The following is a 19456-nucleotide window of genomic DNA, read 5'->3' on the forward strand; positions in this document are numbered from 1 at the left end:
TTAATAGAAGAGTATTAATTATTAGCAACTTATTGATTTATTACATACACAAGTGTAGAAAACAAACAAACAAACAAAAGAATTCTACCATATATACTACTACATTAATATTGTGCATTCTGCGGGGAAACCTTGTGGGAATCGCTTTGAATCCGCGCAGTAATTATATATCATGAAATTTTTCTGCACCCATTTCAATCTCTGTTGGCTCGTGGCATCAAGCTCTTCGTTTAACCATGCGTTATTCTTGCCGTTGGAGGCACCAGAAGAGCAGGACGATGCACCGGAGGGCGAATTTATACATGCATGAGCCTTGTAATTCCGGTACGAAGCAACGAATGGAGCCTTACTCCAATCGGTTTTGATCAGTCCCCCTCTCGTCGCCCAATCGTCGGCATTCCACAAGCTCGAGTATATCCTCATCGGCTGATTTTTTGGGTAGGGGACTCCTCGCGATTCTTGATTCTTGAATTCTCTGATGGGTGTGCCATCTACCGAGAATCTGGAGATCATGGAAAAGAATGCTTATCAGTAAAAATAAAATAAGTGAAGCGATGAAAATACGAAAAAATTAATGACTTGCATGATTCGCTGGGGATTCCATAGGATGGAATACGTATGAAAATCAGCAGTGGGATCGAACCAAAGATGGAACTGCTGTTCTCTATTGCCTTTACCCTGGACGTACACATTAGTGTGCAGAATATAAGGGTCGCCACTCAAATTCCCCAAGAACTCGAAATCTATCTCATCATGTGTCGCCCCTTGTGAAGACAACTGCAAACAGATCGATGCAAACGACCCATTATATTAGTTTACTCGTAACGTCGTACGATTAAATATTCTTACAGAAACAAAAGAGAGAGAGATGGATTATACTTACGAAATAAGCGGTCACGGTTCCGGCTGAGTTTCCGGGCACAAGTTTGAGCTGCGTATCGATCTTTCCGAACATGTATTCGTCCTTGGACTGGAATCCAGAGCCCGAGGTTTTGTCCAAAGTGAGAGTGAGAAGCTCGCCATTATTGACGATTTTCCCTCGGCCGTCTCCCCATGTCACGTCGACATCTTTGTAGAAATTGGCGGAAGCAAGCGTAAACATGATCGAAGTACCGATGATTAGAAGAGGCAGTGTAAGTGAAACCGGCGAAAACTTTGGAGCCATTTTGAATAAAACGTGAGTCTTTTTTTTGTGTGTCTGAGAAGAATTATTCAAAAACTTGTGAGACTTGATGCTGAGGATTGAGAATATGCGTCGGGATTTATAGAGGGGAAAAGTACAGGTTGTGGTTGGAGGAGGAAAATGGCAAGGAAGGTGCAATTAGCAAGCTGTCCTACTTTTAAATATGGTAAAAATTTGTGTGAGACAGTGTCACTTGCGTATTTTGTGAGACAGATATCTTATTTGAGTCATCCATGAAAAAATATTACTTTTTATACTAAGAGTAATATTTTTGTGAATATAGATAGGGTTAACCCGTCTCACAGAAAAAGATTCGTAACACTGTCTCACCAAAAACATATTCTCTGAAAAAATTATATACAGTTATGACATGATATGTATCATATCTATGAAATATATTTAGTCATAAATCTAACAAGTAAATATATAGATATGGAAATGAGCATGAGAAGTAGACTTCATATCAAAATTATATATATAAATATATGTAAATAAATTTTCTTTAAAAAAATGTTTTCCAATATATGTTCTTATATATATAAAATTACCAAATTAGGATATAAGTTTTTAAAACATAAGTAATAGATGGTAATTAATTTTTATTTAATGAAAGGAGTGTTGGATATTTATTTGGATATGATTATGTTTTTGTTGGGGGTGGGTGGGTGTAAAAGAACATAAATGAACTTTTATATTAATTAGTTGGGGACAGATGGCTCATTTAAATGCGACAACGTAAACAAAGTTTGACGCCTAGGGGTATGGCCAATCTTTGTCTTACACTCACACTAGTTTTGTAGTGATTCGTGGACGCTATCCATATGTTCGATTTTCACTCGTATTCATTCTATAATGTGTAAAAAAAATTAAATATACTATATATATGTGTTGAAAAATGATATTTAAAATGTGTGTATTGAATATTTGAATGTTGAATATTTGAATGTTGAAAATAAGAGTTGTAAATATTGAAATTTGTGTGTGATGATGTAGGTAATTATGTATTTTATTTTTTGGATTATGTGTAATGAAACTCTATAAATAGATCTCTCATTTGTGAAGAAAATCACAATTGAGTAGAGAGAAAAATATTATAAAGTGTGTAGTTTGGTAAATTTTGAGAGTTTGAGATTTTTACTTTTTACCATAAATTTTTACTTTTTCACAACACGTTATCAACACGAAGCTCTAAAAGTCCTACATACTTTTCCAAGCTCCAAACAGAAGAAAAAAGTAACAAAAGTAATTATATTTATTTTACTGTTATTTATTTATTGTGTATTTATTTAATATACAATATAATGTTATTATTAGAAATAATAAAAATAAATTTTTCATAAACTTGTTATAAATCCTGGGAGGATGTTAAGACGACATCCCACACTCCCGGTAAGGGATACGACAAGTATAAAAGCCTATAAGGTTTTTAAACAAAATAAATTATGACACTCATTATAATATTATGATATGATATATATAATTATTTAAACATGTCTAATATTATATACATCATATTATTATCATAAAATTATACAAATACATACATTTATTTTTTTTGTACACCAACGGTCATAAATGGTAAAAAACGGCTAGTTTTTGCCCTATAAATATGATCTCACAAACACATTCAATCACTACAACTTTCTCTTCTTCTCTAAAAATTATTCTTCATCAAATTTTTCGAAGAAAAAAGAAGATGGCTTTCTCAAAGTTATTTTTAATTATTTTGGTTATCATACTCACGAGTCTTGTATTTATCGGAGAATATCCTCCTCGTGCGTTTTCTTTATTTTTACAAATGCTTGTACTTGTTGTTTATCCGTTACTTTGTATTGCAATATTTATTAACTAATAAAATGCATCGTAATTTTTTTTAGTACCACCATGTCAAATTTAACAAAGCTCGAATTTGTTGCGCTCGACATCACGGGAAAGAATTATATGCCATGGACTCTCGATGTAGAAATGCATCTTGAGTCATTGGGTCTAAGCGAGACTATTAAAGAAAATGGCATATGTACATCACAAGAAAAGGCAAGAGCCATGATATTTTTACGTCGACATCTCGACGAGGGATTAAAATGTGAATATTTGACTGAAAAAAATCCCATGGCTTTGTGGAAAGGATTGAAAGAAAGATTTGAACATATAAGGGAAGTTATACTTCCGACCGCCCGTGATGAATGGAATATGTTAAGATTCCAAGATTTTAAGAAAGTCAGTGATTATAATTCAGCGATGTTTCGAATAATCTCGCAGCTAAAATTTTGTGGACATGAGGTCACAGAATCTGAGATGCTTGAAAAGACATTTTCCACGTTTCATGCATCAAATATTACTCTACAACAACAATATAGATTACGTGGATTTGTGAGATATTCTGAGCTCATCGCCTGTCTTCTTGTGGCGAAAAAAAAAAACAACGAGCTATTAATGAGAAATCATCAGTCCCGACCCACTGGATCAACAGCATTTCCAGAAGTAAATGTTGTAAGTAAAAATGAATTTAAACCCCGGAACCAAAATAAAATTCAAAAACAAGATTTTGGTCGAGGACGAGGTCGAGGTCGTGGACGTGGACGTGGAATTGGTCGTGGTCGTGGACGCGGGCGTGGTTTTGAAAATAATAGAGATAGTTATTTTTATAACTCATCTCAAAAGAGCGTCACAAACCATCCACTGAAAAGGCATCAGGAGAATACAAGTGTTAATGAGAATCACTCAAAAAGATATGAAAGTTCTTGTTACAGATGTGGTACTCCAGGACATTGGTCCAAAGTTTGTCGAGCCCCTGAACACCTTTGTAAACTTTATAAAGAATCATTAAAGGGGAAAGAAAAGGAGACCAACTTCACTGAAAGCAGTGACCGTTTGAGTGATTCAACTTATTTTGATGCTGGTGATTTTATAAATGATTTCTCTGGAAATGATTAACATGTTGGTGGGATAGAAATGAACAATTTTGATGCTACAGATTTTCTCAATGACTTCTCTGAAAATGAACAATTTAATGGTAGAATATAAATGTACAATAATTTATTTTTCATGTATTCATGTAATAATGTTTTATTGTACAATTATGATATGTGTTATATTTACATATGTATTTTCAGTAATTTTATTTCATTGCATATTTTTTTGAAGTTCAAATATGGAAAATGCTATGAGCAAAGCTGAAGTTTGCATACCCGATAGTGGTACAACGCACACTATCCTCCGAGATAAAAGATATTTCTTGGAACTAAAACCAACAAAAACAACAGTGAATACAATATCAGGTCCTGTAGACTTGATTAAAGGATGTGGTAAAGCACAATTTTTGTTACCTAATGGTACAAAATTTTTGATCAATGATGCTTTATATTCACCACAATCGAAAAGAAATTTGTTGAGTTTTAATGATATATATTCCCATGGGTATGATACTCAAACAATGAATGAAGGGAATGAGAAATATATGTGTCTTATCACATATAAATCAGGAAAGAAATATGTGATTGAAAAACTACCAATGCTCCCTATTGGATTGCATTATACACATATAAGTCCCATTGAATCAAACATGGTAGTTGATAATTCTTCGATATTAACCAATTGGCATGATCGATTGGGACATCCTGGTTCAACAATGATGCGAAGAATTATAGAAAATACACATGGTCATCCACTGAAAGACCAGAAGATCTTTCAGAATAATAAATTTCAATGTAAAGCATGTTCTCTTGGAAAACTTATTATAAGACCATCATCAGTCAAAATCCAAACTGAATCACCAATGTTTCTTGAACGTATTCAGGGTGATATTTGTGGACCAATCCATCCACCATGTGGACCATTCAGATACTTTATGGTATTGATTGATGCTTTCAGCAGATGGTCACATGTATGTTTATTGTCAACTCGAAATGTTGCATTTGCAAGATTACTTGCTCAAATAATAAATTGAGGAATCAGTTTCCCGATTATATAATCAAGAAAATTAGACTTGATAATGCTGGTGAATTTACTTTCCAGACTTTCAATGATTATTGTATGTCTATGGGAATCATTGTTGAGCATCCTGTTGCTCATGTACATACACAGAATGGATTGGCTGAATCATTGATTAAACGTCTGCAAATGATTGCTAGACCAATGATTATGAAAACAAAGCTCCCTATTTCTATATGGGGACATGCAATTTTACATGCTGCTTCATTAATTCGCATCAGACCAAGTGCCTATCATAAATACTCCCCATTACAGCTAGCATTTGGTAAAGAACCTGACATTTCTCATATGAGAATTTTTGGATGTATGGTGTATGTGCCTATTTCACCGCCACAACGAAAGAAAATGGGACCTCAAAGAAAGGTTGGAATTTATATCGGTTATGATAGTCCAACAATCATTCGATATCTTGAACCTCAGACAGGAGATGTGTTCACAGCACGTTTTGCTGATTGTCATTTTAATGAGGAAATCTTCCCAATGTTAGGGGGAGAACAGAAACATACCGAAAAAGAAATTACATGGTATGTATCATCACTGTTACATCTGGATCTAAGAACAAAACAATGTGAAAAAGATGTACAACAAATTGTACACTTGCAAAGAATAGCAAATCAAATACCAGATGTATTTGCAGACACAAAAGGGGTAACTAAATCATATATACATGCTGCAAATGCCCCTGCTCGAATTGAAATTCCAAAGAAACAAATGGAAGATACTCATGATGTCATTAAACGCCTGAAGCGTGGAAGGTCAGTCGGTTCCAAGGATAAAAATCCTCGAAAAAGAAAATTCATAGAGAAACACGATGATCACAAAATAAAGAATGATGTTTCTGAAGAAACACATGATGATCACAAAATAGATAATGGTGTTCCTGAAGAAACACATGATGATGAAAATGTTCTGTCAGAACCACAAACTGACGAGAATAATGAAATCTCTATCAATTACATTAATACTGGAAAATATGGTACGAAAAGATATAGATGAAATTAATGATATATTTTCTTATAATGTGGCAATCGACATCATAAATGATAACGAAGATCATGAACCAAAATCTTTTGGTGAATGTAAAAATCGGCAGGATTGGATAAAATGGAAAGATGTCATCCAGGTTGAATTAGATTCGCTAAATAAACGTAATGTTTTTGGACCTATAGTCCTTACACCTGAAGGTGTAAAACCTGTTGGATACAAATGGGTTTTTTATTCGAAAGTGAAATGAGAAAAATGAAATAGTAAGATATAAAGCTCGACTTGTTGCACAAGGTTTTTCTCAAAGGCCTGGAATTGATTATGAAGAAACGTATTCTCCTGTGATGGATGCAATTACGTTTCGGTATTTGATTAGCTTGGCGGTATCTGAAAATTTAGAAATGCGTCTTATGGATGTTGTTACAGCTTACTTATATGGATCACTTGATAGTAATATATATATGAAAATCCCTGAAGGATTTAAGATGCCTGAAGCACAAAGTTCAAAACCCAGGGAATGTTATTATGTGAAATTACAAAGATCATTATATGGGTTAAAGCAATCATGTCGAATGTGGTATAATCGACTAAGTGATCACTTGATGAAAAAGGGATATGTAAATAATTCAATATGCCCTTGTGTTTTCATTAAGAAAACAACATCCAGATGCGTAATTATTGCTGTATATGTTGATGATTTAAACATCATTGGAACGAATAAGGAAATTCAAGAAGTTGTGTCATACTTGAAGGAAGAATTTGAAATGAAGGATCTTGGAAAAACCAAGTATTGTTTGGGTTTACAAATTGAACAAAAAGAATGTGGAATGTTTGTTCATCAGACAAATTATACAGAAAAGATCCTTAAACGTTTTAATATGGATAAAGCAAATCCTTTAAGTACTCCAATGGTTGTTAGATCATTAAACATAGAAAAGGATCCATTCCGTCCATGTGAAGATGATGAAGATATTCTTGGTCCAGAAGTACCATATCTAAGTGTCATCGGTGCCCTTATGTACCTTACAAATTGTACAAGGCCTGATATATCTTTTGCCGTGAATCTGTTGGCAAGATTTAGCACATATCCAACAAAGAGACACTGGAACGGAATTAAACATATATTCCGTTATCTACGAGGAACGACAGACTTGGGACTTTTGTATTCAAAAGATGCTAATCCAAGTATAATTGGTTATGCTGATGCTGGATACTTATCTGATCCACACAAGGCACGTTCCCAAACTGGATATGTATTTACTCGTGGAGGCACTGCAATATCTTGGCGTTCACAGAAACAAATGCTCGTAACAACTTCATCAAATCATGCCGAGATTATTGCACTACATGAAGCAAGTCGTGAATGTGTGTGGTTAAAATCAATGACCCAACATATTCAAATCTCATGCGGATTATCATTCGACGAGAAGCCTGTGATACTATATGAAGATAATGCTGCATGTGTTGCTCAAATGAAAGAGGGATACATAAAAAGCGACATAACTAAACATATTCCTCCTAAGTTCTTCGCATTCACCAAGGAGCTTGAGAAGAATAAATGTATTGATGTTCGTCACATTCAATCAAGTGAAAACTCATCAGATCTCTTCACAAAGGTACTTCCTACGTCAATATTCAGAAAGCACATATATAATATTGGGATGCGCAATCTACGAAATTTGTGAATAATTGTTCATGTCAACATCAGGGGGAGTTTACGTGACTGCACTCTTTTTCCCTTACTATGGTTTTTATCCAAATGGGTTTTTCCAAGTAAGGTTTTTAACGAGGCAGTACAAAAACACGTAATGAAGACATCATCGTATCATGATCATCAATACAAGGGGGAGTGTTGAAAAATGATATTTAAAATGTGTGTATTGAATATTTGAATGTTGAATATTTGAATGTTGAAAATAAGAGTTGTAAATATTGAAATTTGTGTGTGATGATGTAGGTAATGATGTATTTTATATTTTGGATTATGTGTAATGAAACTCTATAAATAGATCTCTCATTTGTGAAGAAAATCACAATTGAGTAGAGAGAAAAATATTATAAAGTGTGTAGTTTGGTAAATTTTGAGAGTTTGAGATTTTTACTTTTTACCATAAATTTTTACTTTTTCACAACAATATGAACATTTAAATGATTAAATTTATATATATTGTGGTTTGTAGAACTAGTGTCAACTTATACCAAACAAATGGCTCCGATCGAGGGATATCGCTCAAAAACTCCACAAGATAATTTAATTTAATAATTAAAAAAAAAAAAAAAAAGAGATACGAAAGAATAATGGGAAAAATGTTCAGATAGACTTTTGGTACTTCTTCGAAATCAATCCCACCGGCATTGACTAAATACGGTAAAATGAGCCTCTATTATTACTATTGTTTTTTTTTTTTTTACTTTTTTTTCCCTTAATGTGGTAAGAGGAAACTGTGTAAAAATAATTCCATTTGGTACAAATCCACTTTAAATTCGCTTGTAATATTCCAGGTGGCGATTTACCTTTCTAGGATATTCATTCATAAACAAGAGTGAGCAAAATTTTATTTATTTAAGGCAAAAATTTATGTGAGACGATCTCACATGTTGTATTTGTGAGACGAATATCTTATTTGGGTCATCATTAAATAGTATTACTTTTTATGTTAAGAGTATTACTTTTTATTGTGAATATGGGTAGCGTTGACCCATCTGACATATTAAGATCCGTGAGACGGTCTCACATGAGACTCACTATTTATTTAAACCAAAATAACCCACCTCCTCTTCTTTTTCTTCTTCTTCCTAAAAAAAGAAAAAATAAACGATAATAATGAATGAATAAATAACACACCTCTAATTCAATATTTATTTGTTTTGTGGGTGTTGATAAACCCTTTAGTTATTTTATAAAGTACATAGATTACACCAATGTATCAAATTTGGAATGATATGTTGAAACTTGAACGATCCAATTGTAACCAACATTTCTCCAAACCTGAAAAGATTCTTCATCTATGAGACGAGTCAACCCTACCGATATTTACAATAAAAAGTAATATTTTTAACATAAAAAGTAATAATTTTCATTGATGACCCAAATAAGATATCTGTCTCATAAAATACGACCTGTGAGACCGTCTCACACAAGTTTTTGTCACTCGGAAAAAAGGTATGAGTGGGAGGATCTCTCTTTAATTCATTTTGACCAAAAATTTTAATGATACTTATTAATCTTCACACATTTTTTTACATATTTTTTATATTGGTCTAATCTTTTCGTAATATCGATTTAATGATTGGGGTGAATTTGAATTATTTATTTTATTTTGCCAATTCATTTATTAAATAAATTCAAATTTCTAACCATAGTCTAGCTAAAATATATCTAATTTTAGCTTTAAAATTTCAGTCAAATTTATGTTAGTTTATTATCATGCGATTAGCCATGAATTTGTGGCGAGGTCTAAGTCCAGTCATACATACATACAGCCCACGGTATAGAATATAAAGAAGGCCCAACATTAAGCAAGGGTTCACCCGCGAGTAACACAGTATCCGTGACCACCCAATAGACTCTCATATTTGTTTCATTCACCATCACTGACAGGTAATAATATCAGTCTGCCCGTTTCTAGTCCAGTGAGCTTACAGTCTAAACCCTCGTCTTTCCGTCTCTTCCACCAAACCTCCATCTTTTCATTCACACGGCCTTGTCTCGGTGGTCGTTGCTTGGCGGCGATTCTTTATTTCATCCGTACGTTCTCTTTTCTACATCTGCGGTTGGATATTTTTCTGCGTAACATTTCTTATGTAAACCGTCTTTTAATCGATTTTCAATGTTTTTTTATTTCTAATATCAATCTTATGTTAGTTACTTGTGGTTTGTGGATTCTGTTTTCTATCTCAAGGTAAAATCAACGTAATGTTTATCCTTTGGTTATGTGGTTGACTTCGATGTGGTACTTGCATTACCGATTATTTATTGTATGAATCCCCTTTTTCTAGTTTTTATTTTCGTTTTGGGAAGCTGCGTGTCTCTGGTTATGGAATTTAACTCCTAGCTGTTTGCTAATAGTTTTGCAGGTTTAACCTGAACTTTTTGTTCGAAAAAGGATGGCGGGAAGCCCCGCTCCATTTTCAGAAATTGGCAGGCGTGCTAGAGGTGCATTGTTAAATTTATTTATGTGTGTGAATTTTAGATTCCTTATATAAATGGGTTGCGTGAGCTATGAGATCTTGGATTGTTGCCCGAGTATGTTTCAAGGTCTATCAAGTTTTATATGTACGATATGATATATTCAGCTTAATATACATACTATTTGCTTGGTCCTTTGTGTTAGTTTTTGATATGACGGTATTACCATAGTTATTAAGTCCGATGTGCGCCTTCCGTGAGTGACGCACACTAAACAATACTATTTTTAAATTTTGATTTAAGATGAAAATTGTGTTAGATTACATATATTTTATCATTTACAAGCTATTGAGTAATTTTATGAACATCCTTTATAGCACTGAAAAATATAAATGACTGTAGTATTGGATTCCATTTGAAGTACACAATCCTTTCATTTGGGGCTCTCCTTAATAGCTCCTTTGGCTTTTAAGGCACACCGAGATGTGTGCTTTATGCCCAGGGCCCAGGCGTAAGTACACATCTTGTGAGTTTTTATTAACTATTGATATTACCACGTTAACAAGAGTCCTGATTTCGTATTTCAAAGGAATGTTATGTCTTTATGAAGCTATTGGTAATGGTCAACTTTGATTTCATGGATTCTATAATTTTAATCTTAGCCTGAAGATGAAAATAGATATGCTATGAAAATGGTGGTTTGGTTATCAGTAGGAATGATTTTTGAATCACGGTATCAATTTATTTTGACAGAATGTATTGAGTTTTTCCTGTTAAGATTAAAAGTGAAACTTCAAATTTGTGCTGATGAGTACTATGCACGATTCATTTCCGTTGCTAACTTCATATTTTTACTCTTGTTGGGCCATGAAAGAAACTAACATGTTTTTTTGGTCACATGCCAATAAGACGGCTCTTGTGGGTTCCCTTTTCCTCAAGTATCTGTTATGTATTCTTTTTTGAGAAAAAATATCTTCGGATTTAATTATTTTCCAAAGCAGCTTATGCACTATTTCCTGCGAAACACTTGGAATTAGGGTCTTTTATGACTATATTATACTCCTTAGCTTACGTAATTCTGATTTTGTTCCCTCTAGATTGTCAATAGTATCAATTCAATTTGTTCGATGTAGTAAATATTTTGTTATGTAATATAAAAATGATGCTGTGAGACAATATATGGTTTCACATAATGATACTTTGGATCATAAATATTACGCTAAACGGCATACCAATTTGTGTTTAACTATCTATGGTCTATGCCTCTGTGGAAGTTGATAGTAGCTTTCAGCTAGAAACTTGGTACGCATCATTCATGCAAGGATATTTCAAAGAATCTGCGGTCTTCATAGTTTTTCTTGTGACGTGCTTGATTTTGGCAATTTTTTATTAAAAAAAATACTGGGAGACTATTTCTGTGGAGAAAAGTTTGTCAATGTTGATTAACTTTGCAATCTTATTTTTCATTACATAAAGCTGCAGGGAAGTAGCTATTGAAAAATTAAAGTTTCTCAAAATGTTTTTATGACCTCTGATGTGTTGGATAGAGAGCCTGGTTACAAATGGCTAATATCTTGTTTGAACATTGCTTTATCATCTTGGGTTTATTTTTTGTTGTAATCTTTTCTTTTATTTTTTCCTGCTCAAATTTATAGTCTAGCAAGATTTACTGAACGTATAGTATTTGAAGAGTACTGTTTTCAATCTGCCAGAAAACCTTTTTGATCTAATTTATTGATTTGAAAATTTTTTATATGCAGATCTTTTAACCAAAGATTACAATTATGATCAGAAGTTCATCTTGTCAATCCCAAGTTCTACTGGAATGGTTGTATTGTCTTTTTAAATTCAATTTTGTATTTAAATCTAAATTGGTTGTCAAATTACCTATTATTTCACTAGATCTCATGTTCAAGTTCTGTATTCTATGTTATTATGAACCTTATTTAAAAAAGGAACATTCAAGTCGTCCTGTTCTTCGTTGAGCTGGGTTCACCGGAGTTGGACTCCAAGGGGGAAATTATTGATTTTAAATCAGTTGCATAATGTTTCCTCTCCTAAAGTTGGTGTTTAAAACAGTGTCAATATACACTAATTTGACATATTGAATGACTTCGGTGCTCGTCGAAATGTACACAACATTCTGAAATTTCTTCACATTTCGTGTGTGAAACAATTAACTTTGTGAGTTTCTTAACAAGTGAGTTATATTTTGACAGGGAATTACAGCTACTGGTATAAAGAAGGATCAAAATTTTATTGGTGATATAAGTACACAGTACAGAAGTGGAAGGGCTACTGTTGATGTGAAAGTCGATACTTACTCGAATGTAAGAAAAAGTTCACGAGATTCAGATTGACTCAGAGTTTTAGTATTTGTATAGGTTCATTTAAGGAGAGTACTTAAGAACTTATTTAGAGAAATTCTCTTCCACTCTTGGCTGGTTATCATATCATTATATTTTCTATTCTTATAAGGAATATTACTATGGTTTTCAGGTTTTTATTAAGGTGACTGTAGATGATGTGTTACATGGGACAAAAGCGGCAATTAGCTTCAATGTGCCCGACAACAAGTCCGGAAAGGTACTAGCTTTGTTGTTTAACCATGTTGTCTAAAAATTAAGCTTATCTGTTCAGTTATGAAGTTCGTTAGTATCTTGCACACACACACACACACACAGATATATATATATATATATACTAGCATGAAGTATGTAAATACCAATTATATAATAAAATAAAAAAATTAATATATGGAATCAAATACATAGTTAAATAAGATAATACAGGCAGTAGATGTCGAACAAACTCAATCACCAAAGTCCAAAGTTATATTTCTCAACCTTTCTCAGCACATAATTATTAATTGTTGATATCATTCATATTAAAAACATATGATTGTCGGTTTCGAAAAAAAATATGATTGTACAACTTTATATACATTAAATAATGACTCTTATGGTTATTTATTAATTGCGAATAAAATTAAAATATACGAATAAAATTAAAATAAAACAAATGTTTTCTAAAATTATACAAGAACAATTTATGATTAATTTCTCTCATTTTGTACAAGTTAATATATTTTGTTCCTTTTGAATGAAAAAATATTTTGTTAAATAATTTTTACAAGTTATATTTTTCATTTATTTTAATTTAATTTTGTTTTATACAGTGCATTTGATGACTTTCAACAATTGAGCATAATATTCAATTATACATTCAATTTTCTTGGTGCATTTATAGACAGGTAGCCATTTTTCATTATCCATAAATTTTCTATTCCCATTTTTACCTAATTTGTGGCACCCCTAAACAACACAATTTAAAGACAAAGTAGAAAATTTACAGTGAAAATTTTTGTCTTTCTGTTCACTCTTTTATAAGCAAAGTAGATTAAATATATATCCTCTTTTAATATTTTTAGTGAAAAATATTTTTTTATTATTATCAAACATCTATTCATTATTTCTGTTTCATTATTTTTTAGATTCCTAACTCCTAAGAACTATGTTTCGACAAATGTTATTTCTCTGATGAATTTTTTTTCCTTTTGTTCACACTATTATAGATAGAACAAATTAAATATATCTATTCTCTTTTACTATTTTCAGTGAAAAATGTATTTTTATTGTCAAACATCCATCCATTTGTTCCGCATCATTGTTTTTAGATTTCTTAAGAATTAATTATCAAATACTATTCAATTTGTGCTTATCATTGTTTTCAAGTTTTCTTATAATTATGTTGCAACAAAATGTTACTTTTCTATAAATAAATAAAAAACAAAAAAAACCACTACTCTTATTCTCGCGTGTTTTGAGTTTTTCCTAAATTCATAGGAAATATGTCAAATCAATTCATTGAAGATGAATTTATGTAATTAAATAAGAGTCAAATTGACCCATTGTATTATATTTTTCATTTATTTATAATTTAGTGTTGCTTTAGACGATGCATTTGATGACATTAAAAAATTGGCATGATAGAAATTCAATTTCCTTGGTGCATTTAGACTCGTAGCCATTTTCCATAAATTTTATATTCCATTTTCCCTAAGTTTTGGCACATATTTTCCATCAAATGTTCTTGCAATCTATATATTTTTATAAAAACAGAGTTTTTGTCATATTTAGAAAGTTCCCATCTTAGAAATTCTATAAAAAAATAACAATTAGTATTAATGTATTTATTTACCATATTAAATATTTGAAAACGAATAAGAAATAAATACGTAATTAATGTGAAGTCTTTTCAATTTTTTTAAAATTCAAAATTGGATTTAATCTCCCTTGAAAATATACTACATTTAAGTGTCTGTTGGTTATATCATTTAATTTAATTTCGGGTATGATTTTGACTTTTGTGTTACTTTTATATATTTATTTCTCATTATTCTCTATCATATTATATAAAATATAAATTTTTTATATAACATTACATTTTCCAACTCTTGGAAAGAACGTCGTCATGAATTTTGTTGTATTGACTATCCGTAAATTGCTATTATTATTATTATTATATATCTTAATTTAAAATATATATACATATTTATATAAATATACATAATGTACAACTTCAGAGCAGTGATTTAAAAAGAAAAAGTCAAAAAAAATAAAAAATTTTACCGAAACGTATCCTCGTTGTGTCCATGGCGTATCTTAGCCGTGTTCAAGACGTATCCGACTTGTCAAACTTTAAAAAAGTCAACGACACGGATTTTTCCGTATCCGTGTATCTGTATTTGTGCCCGATACTTTAGAAAATATTTTTTATGAATATATGTGCTACATAGGGTGCCACATGATCTTGTGGTCTTTCAAGTTTCAGGCGTGGATTCTCTAGAATTTTGTTGTAAAATCTGTTAGTCTTTCTTCGCCTTCTTCAATGGCTCTGTCCAAAACAATGTGAGAAGGCTGTTGTCCTTCCAATTCCAGGTGCTTCACTCATCGAAAATAACATCTGTGCTTGTCACAATTTTCTTTGTGAGTGACCCCAAGAAGCACATTTTTAACCTATCGTCAAGTTTCTTCCTCTCCTCGTTCGAGACATGGGCATGTGCGATACAACCAAAAATTTTGAAATGATCCACAACTGGTTTTCATCCACTCCAAGCCTCCTCCGGGGTCATATTTTGAATAGAAAAAGTAGGACTTCTATTCAACACATGAACACTCCAATTCACTTCCTCCGGCAAAAAGTTCTTTGGAATTTTTCCTCTTGCCAACAAGCTTCTCAACATATTGAGGATGGTTCGGTTTTTCCTTTCCGATACACCATTTTGTTGCGGGGTATAGGCAGCTGTGAGTTCTCTTCTTATGCCTTGATCACAACAGAACTTTTCAAAATTTTTTGAACAATAGTCTCCACCACGATCAATGCAAAGAGTTTTAATTATTCTTTCTGCATCATTTTCAATACATGCCCCGAAGCTTTTAAACATATCAGACGCATCGAATTTCTCCAGCAGAAAATAAACCCAAGTCTTGCGAGAGTAGTCGTCAATGAAAGTAATGAGATACCTTTTACCTCCATTAGAAGGCGGATTAATCGGTCCACTGATGTCGGAATATTCCAACTCCAAGACTTTCTTTGTCCTCCATGATTTTGCTTGTGGAAAATGCTCCCGGTGTTGCTTCCCAGTTATACATTTTTCACACACATTGTTTGGAGGGACAATTTGAGGAAGACCGGTTACCGTGTTTTTCTGATAGTGTCTTCAAGCCGTTAAAACTCAAATGACCCTAACGAAAATGCCAAAGCCATGAGGTGTCATCTACTTCAGTAATTAAACAATATTGGACACTTTCAATTTCTAATGGAAACAGCCTGTTCGAACCCGTTTGAGTAACAACAATAGCACCTCTTGAGGCATCATATATTTCACAAGAAAATTGTTATTATACAACCCTTCTCTTGCAATTGACCAGCACTTGACAGATTACTTTTCAAGTTAGGAACATAACAAACATTTGAAAATTGTTTCTATGAAACCATTCTTATTAGCTATCCAAGCATTGTTGTTTGTCAAAGCTTCTGTCTTCCCGCGACATTTTCTGTTCATGAACCAACAAAGACCCTTGCAACTAATCAATTGATAGTTCATCAAGGTCTCTAGATTCCTCAATAGTGCAAACAACATAATTAAACTTTGGCCTCATTGATCGGAGAATTTTCTCAATAACAATCACATCATCCGTCTTCTCACCCTGAATGCGCATTTTGTTAATAATTGCCATTATTCTTGAGAAGAAATCAGAAACTGATTCTCTCAACTTCATCCAAAGTGTTATGAACTTGGATCGAAGTGCCTGAAGCTGCTGCCTCGTTGTCCTGGTTGATCCCTGAAACTTTTTTCATCGAAATCCATATTTGCTTGGAAGTTTCTTTGCTAAGAATTGTTTCCAAGATTGATCGATCAAAGGACTGGAACAGGAAATTTTTCGCCTTGAGATCTTTTAGATGCTGCCCTTCTAGTGCTGTTTTTTGTGCATATGATAAAATTGCACCAGCTGCTGGATCGAATATCCCTGCAGAGACTACCTACAGTAAGAAATTCTCCATTAATTGCTCCAATGATCATAGACTATCAAAGCGTGGGATCGCAAGTTGCTCAAATCTTTCGGAGTCAGCAAAAAAATAAACAAATAAACAAAGCTGTTACTTTGTGATTCTCTGCCTTACTCTGCTAACTTGGCTCAGGTGCCACTGTAGAACAATTCAAAATTCAATACATAGCAAAGTATAAAAGGAGTAAATAAAGCCAAGAGAGGAAGACCAAATCATACTTTCTATAACTGAGAAATTACAAATAAATAGACTTAAACTACGATGAATATAACTTCCACTACCTCACGTTTACTATCCAGTACACCATGTTGACCCACTAACTAATTGCCGGCAATCTAGAAAATAACCTAGTTAGATTTGCTAATTTAAAATACTAGGACTTAGTCAAATAACCCACTGTACAACTAATCTTTAACATTTCTGTCCACTGGCACTCGAATGCCTCGATGATAGGATTCCATAACTGAGGTTAATTTGTTTGTGATTATTTGAAACACGTCATTAGAGCAAAAAAGTGGTAAAAAAACAGTATAGGGAAATCTATTTGTAAAACAATAGCGAGATGGTAAGGTTAAAAACATGTCTCTATTGGAATTGCAATTAAAACGTATCTAAAATGTCCTGACCTGCTGAGTGAAACAGTAATGATAAATAGCAGATGAAATTTCATCGATTGTTACTACAAAAGATTTATACAGTTTCGAGTACACTGCACATGGGTATTACACTGTCTTGTCTCTACACATCGTAGATCACCACAATTTAATTTTACACCTTCATATCACTATACTCTGGCTTTACATCAAAGTTCACACGACCCGATTGGCCATAAATGCATATTGTATGTTGTTATTCATATATTCATCTAATTTATCTCCCATAATTACTCTAATATGTAATTGATTGGCGTCAGTAGTTCCACTGATTGGTTCCGAAGCTTTATATAAGTTTTTTTATGTGTGTTCTGTATTTAAGTAATATGCTTTGGTAAGATCGTTTCAGTGCTGTTTTCACTCTGTATGTTCGTGCACAAAAAAACTAATAGTCGGAATATGACAAAAGCAAACTAGCCATTATAGAGTTGGTTTGTCTTAGTGAATATTGTCTATGTTGAAAGTTGTTGCATTGGATTATCTTAAATGGTTGACATCACTGTCGGGGCTACCTATTTTGCTAACAACTTCTACTACACTTCTGGAAAGCTCTATTGGTCTTGCGGTAGGGCAGCTATTCCTTTCCTGATTGACCGGGCTTTGTTATGCTTCCTGCTCTGTCTCTCCTTTTTGGTTTCGCTTACGTTTTATTGTTCCTGTAACTCATGCACTATAGCTATGCATGAGTTCGGGATTATAAAAATTATTGTGTGTGTAGTTCTGAAAAATAACCAAGTTCTGGAACAGTTAACCTCAACTGACATTTTCACATTTTCAGCTTGATGTGCATTACTTTCATCGTCGTGCAGCCATCAATTCCAGTATTGGTCTGAACCCAACTCCTCTTCTGGAGGTTGCTGCAGCAGTTGGCTCCAAAGATATTGCGATTGGTGGTGAAATTAGTTTTGATACTACATCTTCTTCTTTTACCAAGTGCAATGCTGGAATAAGCTTCGACAAGCCTGATTTTTCTGCGGCCCTTGTACTGTATGTAACAGCTTCATGATTCTCTTACTTCACTCCAGTTAATCTGTTATATATAATATACGCTATATATTCTCACCCACCCATCATAGAACCCAACACATTATTTGACCATTAATAATAACCGAAGTAAAATGTGCACTGCTACTTCAAACTTCAAATTTGGAGGCACATTTATCAAGCAGAGGCAAGTTAAAAGGAAAGTATTTTTCTGTGTAAATTTATATTAACGTGGAATCAATTGCATGAGTAATTTATTTGACCATTAATAACCGAAACCTCTAGTCTTTTGGGTACCTTAAATGACCCTCATTCCTAATAGACAAAATTTGTACAATACTTGTGCTGGAATTCAATCTTCACTTGGACAGGACCGATAAGGGACAAACCATTAAGGCTTCATATCTTCATTCAGTAAATCCTGTGAACGGAACAGAGATAGCAGCTGAAATGACTCGCAGATTATCCAGCTTTGAGAACAGTTTCAGCATCGGAAGTGTGCACCAGATCAATCCTCTCACATTGGTGAAGACCAGATTCTCTGACAATGGAAAAGTTGCTATTTTGAGCCAACGAGAGTGGAGGCCTAAATCACTCGTGACCTTTTCAGCCGAGTACGACACAAAAGCTAGCAATGCCCCAAAACTTGGCCTTGCTATTGCTCTCAAGCCCTGAATATACTGTTAATTCAGCTGGATTTGAAATTTCATTATACACTTGAATTTTGATTCATTTTTTACCTGCCTCAAGTGGGTTAAAATTTTCATATATTGGGTTACTTGACCTTATTAAATTACTGTGGTGATATCGCATAAATGTTGCAAAAAATTGGATGATTGTTGTAACATGATTTTCCATGCCAATAATAATTTTTACCATGGGATTTTGTTGGCCTTTTTTTAGCTGTTTTGTGCTTACGCAGCATGAGTTTTTTGGAAAATATTTTGTGCGACTAATTTG

The 19456-nt window shown here is 33.1% G+C and overlaps 2 protein-coding genes across 5 annotated transcripts; one reads left to right on the plus strand and one right to left on the minus strand.

The window, feature by feature from the left end:
• On the minus strand, positions 1-1257 carry LOC140803009 (probable xyloglucan endotransglucosylase/hydrolase protein 23). The gene is made up of 3 exons (XM_073158678.1): positions 884-1257; positions 584-777; positions 1-502 (listed from the first exon to the last, which is right to left on the minus strand). The coding sequence occupies exons 1-3, from the start codon at positions 1163-1165 to the stop codon at positions 100-102; spliced, it is 879 nt and encodes a 292-aa protein (XP_073014779.1). The 5' UTR covers positions 1166-1257; the 3' UTR covers positions 1-99.
• An 8474-nt stretch (positions 1258-9731) lies between these two features.
• On the plus strand, positions 9732-19382 carry LOC140803010 (mitochondrial outer membrane protein porin 4-like). Of its 4 annotated transcripts, none has more exons than XM_073158680.1 (7): positions 9732-9905; positions 10227-10313; positions 12047-12114; positions 12506-12616; positions 12786-12872; positions 18291-18499; positions 18868-19382. In XM_073158680.1, the coding sequence occupies exons 2-7, from the start codon at positions 10265-10267 to the stop codon at positions 19169-19171; spliced, it is 828 nt and encodes a 275-aa protein (XP_073014781.1). In that variant the 5' UTR covers positions 9732-9905; positions 10227-10264; the 3' UTR covers positions 19172-19382. The 4 variants fall into 4 exon arrangements, with proteins under 4 accessions (XP_073014781.1, XP_073014783.1, XP_073014780.1 ...); XM_073158682.1 differs by having other exon boundaries at positions 9746-9905; positions 10235-10313; XM_073158681.1 differs by lacking the exon at positions 9732-9905 and adding an exon at positions 9962-10135.
• Positions 19383-19456: the final 74 nt, after the last annotated feature.

The sequence above is a fragment of the Primulina eburnea genome, chromosome 10 (assembly GCF_022965805.1).
Source record: "Primulina eburnea isolate SZY01 chromosome 10, ASM2296580v1, whole genome shotgun sequence".
Lineage (NCBI taxonomy): Eukaryota > Viridiplantae > Streptophyta > Magnoliopsida > Lamiales > Gesneriaceae > Primulina > Primulina eburnea.

Bases quoted from the DNA above. Each gene is read 5' to 3' on its own strand.
- LOC140803009 (XM_073158678.1), bottom strand. From the start codon at position 1,165: ATGGCTCCAAAGTTTTCGCCGGTTTCACTTACACTGCCTCTTCTAATC. The intron at 778-883 runs GTAAGTATAATC...ATCTGTTTGCAG, and splicing joins GAACCGTGACCGCTTATTTC to TTGTCTTCACAAGGGGCGAC. The intron at 503-583 runs GCAAGTCATTAA...CATGATCTCCAG, and splicing joins TGGAATCCCCAGCGAATCAT to ATTCTCGGTAGATGGCACAC.
- LOC140803010 (XM_073158679.1), top strand. From the start codon at position 10,091: ATGTGGTTGACTTCGATGTGGTACTTGCATTACCGATTATTTATT. The intron at 12,873-18,290 runs GTACTAGCTTTG...TCACATTTTCAG, and splicing joins CCGACAACAAGTCCGGAAAG to CTTGATGTGCATTACTTTCA. The intron at 18,500-18,867 runs GTATGTAACAGC...TCACTTGGACAG, and splicing joins TTTTCTGCGGCCCTTGTACT to GACCGATAAGGGACAAACCA.